Source organism: Vigna angularis, chromosome 10, assembly GCF_016808095.1.
Source record: "Vigna angularis cultivar LongXiaoDou No.4 chromosome 10, ASM1680809v1, whole genome shotgun sequence".
NCBI lineage: Eukaryota > Viridiplantae > Streptophyta > Magnoliopsida > Fabales > Fabaceae > Vigna > Vigna angularis.
The window spans coordinates 6615533-6629049 of record NC_068979.1 but is presented as its reverse complement, the minus strand read 5'-3'; the positions used below and the strand labels follow the sequence as shown (position 1 = coordinate 6629049).

Below are 13517 nucleotides of genomic sequence, written 5' to 3'. Positions count from 1 at the left end.
TCCTAGCAACGGCTAACAAGTTAAATTGGGCTTCATCAAGTTTTTGGCGCCGTTGCCGGGGATTTGGGGGCTGAACCCGAGTCCCAGCAACGGCTATCAAATAATTGGTCATCAAGTTTTTGGCGCCGCTGCCGGGGACTCGTGTCAATACTAGACTTTTGTGAGGTTTCTAACTTATGGAGACTTGATTTTGTATATAGAACTAACTCTTTTGTTGTAAATAGATTTTCAGTTTTGTTTGGGCTAATTTGTGGCTTTAGCCTAGTTGTGTCTAAGTGTATGCAGGGGATGTTCACATAAGGAGGACTGCAGCCTCAAAAGCATCATGAAGACCCTGAGTTTGAAGGAATTATAGGACACAAGGAGACAACTATGTTGAGCACTACAAGCTGCCCAAAATTCTCCCTTCATTGAAGATGCTCCAAGTGCTAAGTAAGATGAAGAAAGGGAGAAGGAAAAGAGAAAGACTAGTCACCACCACCCTTGGATGAGAGACAAAGAACTCAAGCCTAGCAAGCAAAATTTGATCAAGAGGATTGAGTGTTTGAAGATGTCAAGGTAGTGGAAGGGCAAAAATGAAGAATTCAAGCTATGAGAGTTGATTTGGTGGCTAGAAAATGGTTTAAGAAGAGTTGGTGGAAGGAGCACACCAACATCAACATTTGCACTTCATTGAGTAATCCGTCAAGCTAATGACGTTAAACAAGCGCTTTTGGGAGGCAACCCAGTTTTATTACCTATTTTACTTGTTTTTGTGTGATTTTTGTGTTATTTGCATTAGTAGCTTATGTTTTGCATGTTTGTGTAGTTTTGCATTGTTGTGATTTTTGAGTTTTGATGTTGTTTTTGTGGTTTGTATAAGTGTATTAGGTTAGTTTTAGCTTGTTTGGTGTGTGAGTGCATTGAATGAAGGTCTAGAACCAAAAATCACATGGTGAGTGGCCAATTTCGCAGAAATCTGCATTATGCAGAAAACTGATATGGCGCCCAAGCGCCCCCTGCTGAGGGGCGCCCGGGCGTGACCTGCACGAGGGCCATCCTGCACAAACTGACCGAGTGGCGCCCAAGCGCCCCCTGCTGAGGGGCGCTCGAGCGCGAGCTGCACCAGGGCCGCCTAGCACCAAAAATTCTGGTTCTGCACTTTTGTTTTTCTTGATTTATGATGAGTTTCCCATTCTTTTGCACTCTTTCACACACTCCTTTTGATGTGTTGCTACCCCTTTTTGTGTTGTTGTACCTTTGGGAAGCTTAATTTTAAGACTTCCCTCTTTGTTCTTGTACTTTTTATCTTTGTCTGTTTTGGATTTCTTTGTCTTGTTTCTTTGCTTTCTTGTGCATTTTTCTTTTAGTGTGTTTTATGGATCTTTCTATTCAGTTGTTGACTATAGGATACTAATTTTGCTTTGAGCTTTCTTGTTACATGATAAGATCTTCCTTAGGAATTAAAGAGAAAACCACCATTGGTCAACCTTTGAGGCAGGCGTGAGCAGAGCATTATATGACTTGAAGATTTTGCTGCTCGTGTAGCATGGCCTGGGGGCCAGGCCCCTACTGATGGGGGAGGTGGAGCAGTTGCGGAGTATAAGCTACTGTTGGAGGAAGATGTTGCAGATGAAAGTGAAGCTAGTGTCCTACACTGCTGGAGTTGCAAAGAGTCCATCTAAATCGGTTTTTCAGTTTTAATTTCCAGTTTTATTTGCTTTCAGTATTTGTGATTTGGATTTCTTTTTTTACTTGCCTTGTGGATAGTTCTTGTGCAATTGGTATGGTGATTTGAGTGAATCATCTGTTATGCTTGAATTGAATACAAATATGTTGTGCTTGCTCTTTATCCATAAGAATTGTTTTGAAAATCTGATTGGGATTATGTGGTTGAGCCTGTTGAACAGAGATTATGGTTGCTTGTATCTGTTTAGATAGATGCTTGGTTTTAATTGTGATCAATATTCTTGGCATGATGTTTATCAAATTTTGGAACCTTGAGTGAACCTGTGAGATGTTGTGCCTCAGAGTTTATTGCTGAATGTTATTACTTTGGAATCACAGTTGATTTTGCCTAAGTTTCTCTATTTGAACTAGTTACTTGCATGTTACAAATGATCAAGGCCATCTTGTTCTTCCACCTCTTCTACATTTTGAGCCTAAAAGCCAATGTATAACCTTTGAACCTTAAAGAAAACTTTCTCATTCCCGAAACCTTAAGCCTATTGAAAAATCATTAACCTCCTTACCTTGAGTAGAGATGAACATATATGTTTGAATGAGGAGAATGGTTTAAGTTTGGGGGAGTTCTTCTTGTAAAAAAGGGAGCATTGAGAAAACAATAAGTTGAGTTAAAAAGAAAGAAAAAGAAGAAAGAAGAAGAAGAAAAACAAAAACATGAATTCAATGAAAAAGAGTTGGGAAATAAGTTGAGAGTAGTTTATTCAATTTTGGAGAAAAAGAGATACTATGCTATATCATGAATTAAATTGTTTGGTCTCTTATCTCAAGGTGCTTTGTTGTCCAGAAAAACCAATTTGTCTTCTTAGCCCAGCCACAATACAAGCCAATCAAAGTCCTTGTGATGTAACTTGCTTGTAAATGTGTTTGAAATTGTTGAAATGAAAGGCAAAGTTGATTTGTGTAACATTGTGATATTTGAGAGTTAGACACACATCCTTATACACCATTGTGCTTGAGTGAAACACTTTCTTTGGTGAGGATTGGTTCCATGCACTCATTGAAAACAACTTGCCATGTTTGTTGATCTATCATTTGCATCTGTCATGTGATTTTGAATTTGTGAGCACCATGATTGAAGTTTAGCTTGCTAAGACTATATTGTCTCTTGAATGTGATTTATAAGTTGAGCAAGCATGATTGATATTGTTTATTTGATTGAAACTATGCTTGAGTTGTTAGACCATTGTGATTGAATTGTTTGCTAGGAGAAGTACTTTTGCTTGAGGACAAGCAAAGTTGTAAGTTTGGGGGTATTTGATAATGCTAAATTTTACCATATTTTAAGCATCATTTTAGTAGCAAAATCAACTCCTTTGTAACTTATAACTTGCTTAATCCTCTTGTTTTGTCTTGTTTTCTATATATTTGTGTTTTTGGCTACTTTAATGTACTTTCATCAATAATCCCTTATTTTGTAGCTAAAAATGAGCTTGGAAGACTCTCCAACCATGTATAGAACTGGACCAAGAAGTTAGCACGGAGAAACGCTCGCCACACATGCAGGACACTCGCACAATCAGGACGTTCGTCCAAGATTCAGAACGTTCGTCCAAAAGAGAAGTGGACGTTCGTCCAGAAACAAGCGGACGCTCGTCCTCCATGCAGAGCGGACGCTCGTCCAAATGCGAGAGGGAGAGGACGCTCGTCCCAGGCAGAGGACGCTTGTCCAGCCAGGCGGGCGCTCGTCCAAGAGAGCGGACGTTCGTCCAGGAGGACGCTCGTCCGAGGACGCTCGTCCCAGAAGGGCGCTCGTCCAAGAGAGGGGGACGCTCGTCCAGAGGCAGCAGGCGCTCGTCCAAGAAGCAGACGCTCGTCCAGCCAGGCAGAAGTGGACGCTCGTCCAGCCAGGCAGAGGACGTTCGTCCAGGACGCTCGTCCATGCAGAAGAAACGAGAGGACGCTCGTCCATGCAAGAGGACGCTCGTCCATGCAGGAGGACGTTCGTCCAGCAGAAGTGGACGTTCGTCCACTTTCAGTGTCCAGAGAGTTTCACGCCCGGGCGTGAGAAATGGGGCGCCCGGGCGCGACTTTTCGCCAGACTTGAATTTTTCCAGAGAGTTTCACGCTCGGGCGCGACTGACAGAGGGCGCCCGGGCGCGACTTTTACTGATGTGGCAGACAGCTTATTTAACCCAGAAACGCGAAGGGTTAAGGGTCTTTGGTCATTTGGAGGCGCGATTTCACTGAGAGGAGAGCTTGGAGGGCTGCTAGGGTTCGTGGGAACACTCCCTTCTTCCTCTTGGGTTCTCCTTCTTCTTCCATCTTCCATGTTGTAAGCTTTAGGGTTCTCCATGGAAATGGAGAACCAAACCCATCTTGTTGGGATTATTTGTAGCCTTCGAATTCTTGTGTAATTGTTGAATGATTTGATTATATATATGCCTTTTCTATCAATTGCTAGTATTCTTGTTTCCAATCTTAAAGCTTGCATGTAATGGGAACGTTCATGGCTTGATTTTGGGGTTTCATGGATTATGGGAACGTAAGATGAAATCTTGAACTGAAATAGGAGTCCTTGTGGGTCATTGATTCTAGGAATGGAAGATGATTCGCATGTTGTCTTAGATCCCAGCTCTTTAATGCGGGTTTTGCTTGTTAGATTGCCAAGGAATTGGGGTTTGATAAGGAAAACCTAGGCTCTTTCACCTAAGGAATTAGGGCTAGAGTGTTTTAGTGGATTGACTTTAGTAAATTGATAGAGAGGAGATAAAATTGGTTATACACAAGAGTGCATTGGTGAAAACTAATCTTAACAATGTCATTTCATACCATTTCTTGTCTTTTCCATTTCCAAGTGCCTTCAATACCAAAGTCCAACCTTGTAATTATGTATGAATTTATATTTCTGCACTTGTTCTGTAAATTGATGTTATGTTCTTGAGTCTATATGAGTTGTTAATCGCACAATTCTCTAGTATTACGAGTCTCTTGGGAAAACGATACCCGGTCTTACCGGTTTATTACTTGAACGATTCGGTGCACTTGCCGAAATCGAGCCCAACAAGTATTTTTTGAGCTAACAAGTTTTTAGTGTCGTTGCCAAGGATTTGGGGATTGAACCCGAGTCCTAGCAACGGCTAACAAGTTAAATTGGGCTTCATCAAGTTTTTGGCGCCGTTGCCGGGGATTTGGGGATTGAACCCGAGTCCTAGCAACGACTAACAAGTTAAATTGGGCCTCATCAGAAAGGTGACACAAGGGTGTTGTAGGGGGCTGTTTGTGACACTGGAGGGAGCGGAGATTCGAGAGAATTTTTATATTTTGAGTTAGGTGGAGTGGATGTAGTGTTGGGAGTTGAGTGGTTGGCGAAATTGGGAGAGATAAAGGTGGATTAGAAGAAGATGACATTGAAATATGGGCCGACGGATGCTAAGGTGGTGATAAGGGGGGACAACACATTAATGAGAAAAATAATTACCCCTAAAATGCTGTAGAAGGAAATCGAGATAGAGACACTGGCGGTGGTGTGGAGATCTTGGAGGAGTTCGAGGTGGTGTTCCAGGAAGTGCAGGGACTTCCTCCTGTCAGGCGGGTCAATCATCACATAACCCTCAAAGAGGGCACCCAACCCGTGAATGTGAGGCCCTATAGATATCCTCACTTGATGAAAGCTGAAATAGAGAGACAGATGCAGGAGATGATGGGCTTGGGCATTATTAGGCCCAGTAACAACCCATATTCTAGCCCAGTTATTTTAGTTAAAAAAAAAAGATGGGAGCTGGCGTTTCTATATTAATTATAGAGCTCTAAACATAGTTACTGTCCCAAACAAATACCCCATACCAGTGATTGAAGAGCTACTGGATGAGCTTCATGGAGCAGATTATTTTTCCAAGTTGGACCTTAAAGCAAGGTACCACCAAATACGGATGAAGGAAGAAGACGTCCCAAAAACAGCGTTTTGGACTCATGTCAGACATTACGAATTCCTCGTAATGCCATTCGGCCTCACAAACACTCTTGTCGCCTTCCAGGATATGATGAATTCATTGTTGAGACCCTTCTTGAGGAAGAGCGTGCTGGTCTTCTTTGACGACATCCTAGTGTACAGCAAATCGTGGGAAGCTCATGAAAATCGCCTCAGACAGGTGATGGAGGTGCTGAAGCAGCACAAGCTGTTTGCAAACAAGAAGAAGTGCGAGTTCGGCAGGAGGCTGATTCGTTATTTGGGCCATATGATATCGAAGCAAGGGGTGGAAGATGGATGGCGAGAAGGTGTTAGCGGTGACTGATTGGCTGACACCCAGATGTATCAAAGAACTGAGAGGTTTCTTGGGACTCACCGGTTATTATAGAAGGTTTGTAAAGGATTATGGGAAGATCGCGAGACCTCTCACAGATCTATTGAAGAAGGGGAAGTTTGAGTGGACGGTGATGGGGGAGGCAGCCATGCAAGCACTGAAGAAGGCAGTCACCACTGCTCCTGTACTAGCTCTGCCTAATTTTTCAATGGCGTTTCAAGTGGAATGTGATGCTTCCGGGAAGGGAATAGGGGTTGTATTGTCGGAAAACAAGAAACCCATAGCTTATTACAGCAAGGCGTTGTCAGAATGTTCATTGGGCAAGTCACTGTATGAGAAGGAGTTGATGGCCCTTGTGTTGGCCATTCAACACTGGCGTCCATATCTGTGGGAAGGCGCTTCAGTGTTTTTACAGACCAGAAAAGCTTGAAGCATTTGTTGGAACAGCGCATAACAACTCAAAACCAGCAAAACTGGCTAGCTAAACTCACGGGATATGAGTTTGATATATATTATAGGACGGGAGCTTCAAACAGGGTGGTTGATGGATTGTCTAGGAAAGGTGAAGATGGGGGAGAAGGGGATAAGACGTTACAAGTGATATCCAGGCCATATTGGCCTGATTTTCAAGAGTTAATAGAGGAAGTGGAGAAGGACGAAGGGCTGAAAAAAATAATGGAAGAGATAGAGAATGATCCTGATTCCCATCCTGCTTACACCATGGAGAACGAGAGGTTACACTTTAAGGGAAGGCTCGTGCTTTCAGAAAAGTCTGAATGGATACCCAAGATTTTAGCAGAATTCCATGATTCTACTATAGGGGGACACTTGGGGGTATACAGAATGTATAGAAGACTTGCCCAGGCTTTTCATTGGAAGGGTATGAAGAAGAGGGTGACAGACTATGTAGCTTCTTGTTTAGTCTGTCAACAACACAAATATATGACATCATCTCCCTAGGGACTTTTAATGCCTTTGCCTATCCCCAGGGCAATCTGGGAAGAAGTAAGCATGGATTTTGTGGTTAAATTGCCAAAATCTCAAGGGTTTGAAACGATAATGGTGGTGGTGGATAGGTTGAGCAAATATGGGCACTTTATTCCCACAAAGCATCCTTATATAGCAAAGGTAATTGCAGAAATTTTCGTAAGAGAAGTGGTGCGCCTACACGGGATACCAGTATCAATTGTTAGCGACCGGGATCCTCTTTTTATTAGTACATTTTGGAAGGAGCTTTTCAGAATTCAAGGCACCAAATTAAGAATGTGCACCACATATCACCCAGAAACGGACAGACAAACTGAGGTATTGAATAGGATATTGGAGACCTATTTACGGTGTTTCTGTTCAGAACAACCTAAGGCTTGGAACACCGTGTTACCATGGGCTGAATACTGGTATAATACCAGTTACCAGGGAGCAACAAAATGCACTCCTTTTGAAACGGTTTATGGTAGACCCCGCCAGCATTAAACAGATTTATTCCAGGAGAAACATTGGTAGAAGCGGTGACACAGGACTTACAGACGCAGGATGAAGCTCTTAAGCAATTGTAACATCACCTGACTAGAGCACAAGAACGGATAGAGCAATATGCGAATAGAAAGAGGAAGGAGTCCAGTGTGAAAGAAGGAGATTGGGTCTTCCTTAAGATAAGACCTCATAGGCAAGTGTCAATGCCAACTAGACTACATCCCAAGCTATTTGCTCGATACTACAGACCCTTCTTGGTTGAGAAACAAGTGGGTCCAGTGGCTTTTAAATTACAGTTGCTAGTGACAGCCAAAATACACCCGATTTTTCATGTGTCACAATTGAAGAAAGCTGTGGGGAAGAATAAGGTGGAAGGGGAATTGCCAGAGGAATTACAGGTGCAAGGTCCATTATATAGACCTTTAAGGTATTACAAAGGCGAGACAAAAATCAATAAGGAGAGGAGGTATCCCAAGTTTTGATCCAATGGCAAGAGGGTGGAGTAAAAGGAGCAACCTGGGAAGAGGAGTTGTACATCAAGCAACAGTTTCCGAATTTCAACCTTGAGGACAAGGTTGCTGAGATGGAGAGGGGTATTGATAGGGGAGTAAAAGTGTATGTAAGGAGAAATAAAGGCGGGAAGGAAAATTAAGAGGGAATGTCTGTTAGAGGGAAAGGGGAGTATAAATAATAACATAATAAGTGGTGAGAGGTTCATCAGATATTTTACTTTTGGGAATAGACTGGACTTTTCCAGTGGAGGAAGGGAGGCTTCCTTGGGACATTGACTTGTAATTCTGTTTTACACACTTTACAGAATTAATGAAATACGTATATATTCATTTCTTTGCTACTGTTTGAGTGTTGTGAGAGAGGAGAGTCATCTGTTACGGTTCTCTGCATAAAAGAACCTAACACGTGGTGGCTCTTCAATAATGACCTCTTTATCCATTGAATGTCAACAATGCATTCCTTACCTGCGATTTGCAAGAGATTTACATGGAGCAACCTCCCAGATTTGTTACTCAAGAGAATCTTCTCTATTGGTATTTTGTCTTTTATGTTGATGTCGCAAATCATTAACTATTTGGTAAACTATGCAAAAAGAGATATTTTCACTAAGGGATTATATTACTAAGAAGCTTGATACATACAATTTGTATGCACTAGCTTGAGGGAAGTGTTAAATATATTATCTTTATCTTTTATCTTTAGTTTGTTTGTTATTATTTCTTATTTGTATTTTGAACCTAGTTCATATTTCTTCTATTATAAATAGATAACTCTATATGTATATTCAAAGAGATACAAATATCATAGTTTTCACTATGTTCAACCCAAAATATAACCCCAAATATGATTCATCTTCTTGAATTAACATATGCTACCTAATTATTATTAGGATCAAACTATTTGCCTTAGTTATGTCTTTCTCAACAACCTGATGTACAATGAAGGAAATATATTAAGAGAGCTAAGTAAAATGAAGTTAGAGATAAAAAAATAATGACATTACCTAACCCAACAATTTCGACAGACATCTGGGTCACATTCACGATTGGCTGCAAAGCACGGACATAATCGACTTCTGCATTGACTCTTGGTACAATGACATCCTCTGAATCGATTTGTGCATATCTTTGAACACCTAAAAATAGAAGCAAGAAAACCTTATGTTGAGAACGCATTTTCATGCTTTGCTAAGCATGGATTTTTTTAAAAGCTTTCTGTCCACCTGTCTCTTGTAGCACTCCAAGAAAAATCTTGTTTCTTTCCTTTTGAGTTAAAGTACTTGGGAAAAAACATATAAAATAATCATGTAGATCACTCTTGTTGGACATGAATCTTTAAATTAAATACCCCAAAAAGATTGTTAACAAAGTACTTCAGAAAGGCCAACACATGACCATGACAAATACAAAATATCCTTGTTGCAATTGAATATTCAAATTAGATACCCCATAAAGATTGTTATAACTACGTAATTTAAATTGGGCAACACATGGTGATGAGAAATTTAAAATATGGTGCAATTGTTGATCTATTTCTTTAATAGAAAGAAGGATTAGGACATAACTAAATGAAAATTCACATACCCACAATATTTTTCACAGCAAGTTCCATTAAGAAGACAAGAGCATTCCTTTCCACACATTCCATGACATCCACAAGGAGTATATTGCTTATTGTACATGTTTTGCCCATAAGCAATTTTTCTCCATCTAGGGGGCAGACCGGCAGACTTTCGAGTATAGTTGAACTTCCTAGGTTTTCCCTTTTTCCGTTGTGATCTTGATCTTGATGACATTTCTAGGTCCTAGCAAATTAACCCAAATTTAAAGTAAAAAACATTGCGAAAATTATGTTCGAAGTACAAAAAACTGAACATTCAGCGATTATGTTTTCCTTTGAATTGATCTATGAAGTTCAGTTAGACAAGTGTGATACAAGAAAATACCCTCCCCTATTAGGAAGCACAAAATACCAAAGCCCCTAAATAATAATAATAATTATAAAATTATCAACTACTAAAGTTGATACTATTTGAGCAAGTGCAAGACATTTCAAGATATATTAATGTTCCCTATTCAAATTTGTTTACTCAATAAATTGTATTATAATTATTTTACACAATATTGGTGGAAGAATAAATTTTCCATCATCATCAAACAACCCCCACATCTCTAGAAAAATTATGTCAATAGAAGAAAACAAATAAAACAGGGAAACAAATGCTTGTAATAACTCTCACTGTGAACTCTGCATTGATATTTTCATTTCTATCCACGATTGAATTTGTTGTGGATCCATGGATCATTGACTCTCCACCAGAAAACATATAGCTTGCTACTTGCAAGCAAGTCTTCAAGCCATGAAAAAAAGTAGCGGCTATGAGGCAACTGCAAAGCGTGGGAAGCACAGCATAAGCAAAAACAAACAAAAAACAATAATAATTTGTTAAAGATATTAAGGAAAACATGTGTATAAAATGTATCATTGTCCATGATTATGTTTATAAAATGTCTCCTTGTCCATGATTTTAGGATTAACTGGCTTCAGGATAACAACAAAACACATAACAAATATAAAGCAACACATCCACATCATACACACAGTATAAGCATAATTTGGTTCTGCCACTTCTCAACCCAATACAAATTTTTCAGAAGAAGAATAATAATAACCTAATTATTGAACACGATCCAAGTGTTTTTTAAGAGTGAGAAAGCTCCATACCTATTTTTTCCAAACATTTCTACTCCCTTCAAATATAAATCTCTCTCTAGAGGTCTCCAATCTGAGTCAATTATCATCTTATCAGTTTGCACGTCCTTGGAAATGGGCATCTCATTAAATTCTATCTCCTTTGTAAGATCTTCTTGTCCATTCATAACTCCTTTGTCCCGCTCACCATGGTCAAAGCTACCAGAAACTGGTAATTTCTTTGAAGCATGTTCACCAAGACTTTCCAAAGATGCACTAGATGTTGTGTGATTTTCATTGTCACTAGCATCCAAATTTAGTTCACTGTAATGATTGCCAATATCGATAATTATATCATCTGAGGTTCTCTTCAGCTCACAAGAACTCTGAGGCTCATTAGGAGGCAATGTCGTGTCCTCTTCCATTGGTGTAATCCCTTTATCCTGAAAAGATCAATGAGCTAAATTTATTAAACGAAATCCTGACATCCTTTAACCAAGAGAAAATGAAAGGGAGATCAATTCAAAGCCTTTTACATTGTTTTTTCATCAAACATGTAACGAAAGTAGATGAAGTGGTGCTTTTGCAAGTATATCTGTACATTTAATTTTCTTAAATGGATGGAAAACATTTATTATCGACGAATTTATGTCAATACAAGTTAACAAATTACTTTTTATTAAGGACGCATCCAGAAATCTATTTAGGAAGGGATGTTTTTGTTTTGCTTTATAATATTTAAATATCTGACATATGATAAATAAAATTTCGACAAATAATACTACTGCAAAAATATTTGTTGCCTTTACACATAAAAATAAAAGTATCTGACAATGATAATAATCGAAAGTCCTCAAATTATATAATAATGACAATATATAAATACATATATTTATAATATGTTTATTGGAAGTCACATTTACTAAATAACAATTATTAATTCTTGTTAGGTTTCATTAATGTTTACTAACCCTTATTAATTCAATATTGCTAATTTTAATAAAAATAGTATCATTGCACAAGTTAATAGAACAACCAAGAACAAGAAGAAGAATACCAGAAGGTAACATTGATCACTGCATGGTTTCCTACCAACTTCAGGTTCAGAGCAGACATGTTTTTCGCTCTGGGAAGTAAATCATCAAATTAATTTATTGATGGAATTGGGAACACATTAAATTAAAAAGAACATAAAACATTTCTACTTACAAGATATATTAAAGGTTGATCAGTGCCATGGATAGCACAGTCAAAGATCTGCCCAAGAAAATTGTAAAAGCATAGATAGATACAAAATATTTAATATCATAGTAAACATAATGGGAATGACAAGAATCTTAAGATAATGTTTTAGTATGTACCAAACATCGACGACAGAAGATTTTATCAAAAGTTTCTAAAGTCCCACCCAGATCTTTCTTTAAACATACTCCAAAATGTTTCTGACATCCTTTACAATGACAATCTTTAGAATGTTGATCCAGACTCTCCATACTCTTTTCCTTTAGTTTTTCATACCTCTCCTGCACATTTTAATGAAGAAAAAAAATCTCCAAAACATAAAGATGATAGTTCAAAATATCCATGAATAATTAAATATGATTAATGAGCATCAAATATATATTCACGTCCTTAAGTTACTCTAGATTACCTGAATTTGTGAATCGTCAGTCTCAAAAATCTCTTCAATGATACCCAATACCTCCTTAGTAGACCCATATTCCTCGAGTGTCATCCTAATATTCAAGAGTCGAGATAGTAATTCCAGAATAGAGAAGCTTCAAACATTTGAATAGAGTAGAAAAATGATACCCAATAAGTATAAAATTTGGTATTCAATTTAGATATGTTGTGTGATGATGATAAAGATCTTATTTCCTATTACTTGCGGAAGGAAAACCACAATAGGTCCCCTATTTTGTTCAGCAAACAAATATGTAAATTAAGAATTTATATATGACCCACAACAAAAATTTCAATAAGGATCTTCAGCTCTTGTTGTAATTCCCTTTTTCTTCATAAACAACTAGAACTACTACATGAAAGTCCACATCTTAATTTACCTCAGAATTTGGTCTTCAGCCTCAGTGAATTCATGTTCAACATTCTGGGTATTTGGTATCTCTTCCTCATTATCACTGCATATCATCATTTCACCTCTATCTTTGTCATAGTACATCTGGTATTTTCCAATAACCGATTGATCTTTAGCCATTTTCTCATTTCTGTTCAGTGATGAAAATTTTGAAAAATCAAAAAATACAATCTGCAAACGAATTTATCAATAATGTTTTCTAATTTAAAAGAAAATATAAATCAAGAAGTGCGTAATTTTTTCCAATGACAAAAATCGTATTGGACATCTATCTGGACAGAAGATTAGTTTATGAAACCTCAAAGTCAAACACACCTGGCCACATATACCCAAGCCGTATATGTTGGTAGTTTTTCCTCGTTTGGAATCCTAGTACTTTCTGCTGCTGATATGTCCACATCATTGAATTGATCCTCCTCTAGTGTAGCTTCAGGGAACCCATTGAATTTACATAAAGGATTGTCAATTCTCAAAGACAGCTTATTGACGTTTTCCCCTACCTGCAAATACTCATTCCCTGATAATACTCTCTTAGTCGTTGGAAAAACAGGCTCAAGATTCCTCCAATGTCTATGAACCTTTTCCTGTGCAAACATAACTCAAATTAATTTCATTCTAATTAAGAGTATTCAAAACAAGTCATTCTCAATTAGGAGTGTACTAAAAGGGGGCAGGCAAGGACCTTAGCCCCCCTACTCAGGCTTTATATGTGTATATATGTGGTCATACATTTGCGTTCATAATTGGTTGATTTGATTAACTTGGACAACTATACAATT

The 13517-nt window shown here is 38.5% G+C and overlaps 1 protein-coding gene across 1 annotated transcript in view; it reads right to left on the bottom strand.

Annotated features, from left to right (window-relative positions):
* LOC108335336 (histone-lysine N-methyltransferase EZ3) overlaps positions 1-13517 on the bottom strand; it is a 36368-nt gene that overhangs the window by 13331 nt on the left and 9520 nt on the right. The window contains exons 3-12 of the mRNA XM_017571336.2: positions 13054-13322; positions 12707-12868; positions 12295-12379; positions 12005-12166; positions 11853-11900; positions 11701-11769; positions 10677-11086; positions 10192-10339; positions 9536-9756; positions 8956-9087 (exon numbers count right to left, since the gene is read on the bottom strand). Of these exons, the coding sequence (XP_017426825.2) occupies positions 8956-9087; positions 9536-9756; positions 10192-10339; positions 10677-11086; positions 11701-11769; positions 11853-11900; positions 12005-12166; positions 12295-12379; positions 12707-12868; positions 13054-13322 (1706 nt within the window). The remainder of the gene's footprint in view (positions 1-8955; positions 9088-9535; positions 9757-10191; positions 10340-10676; positions 11087-11700; positions 11770-11852; positions 11901-12004; positions 12167-12294; positions 12380-12706; positions 12869-13053; positions 13323-13517) is intronic.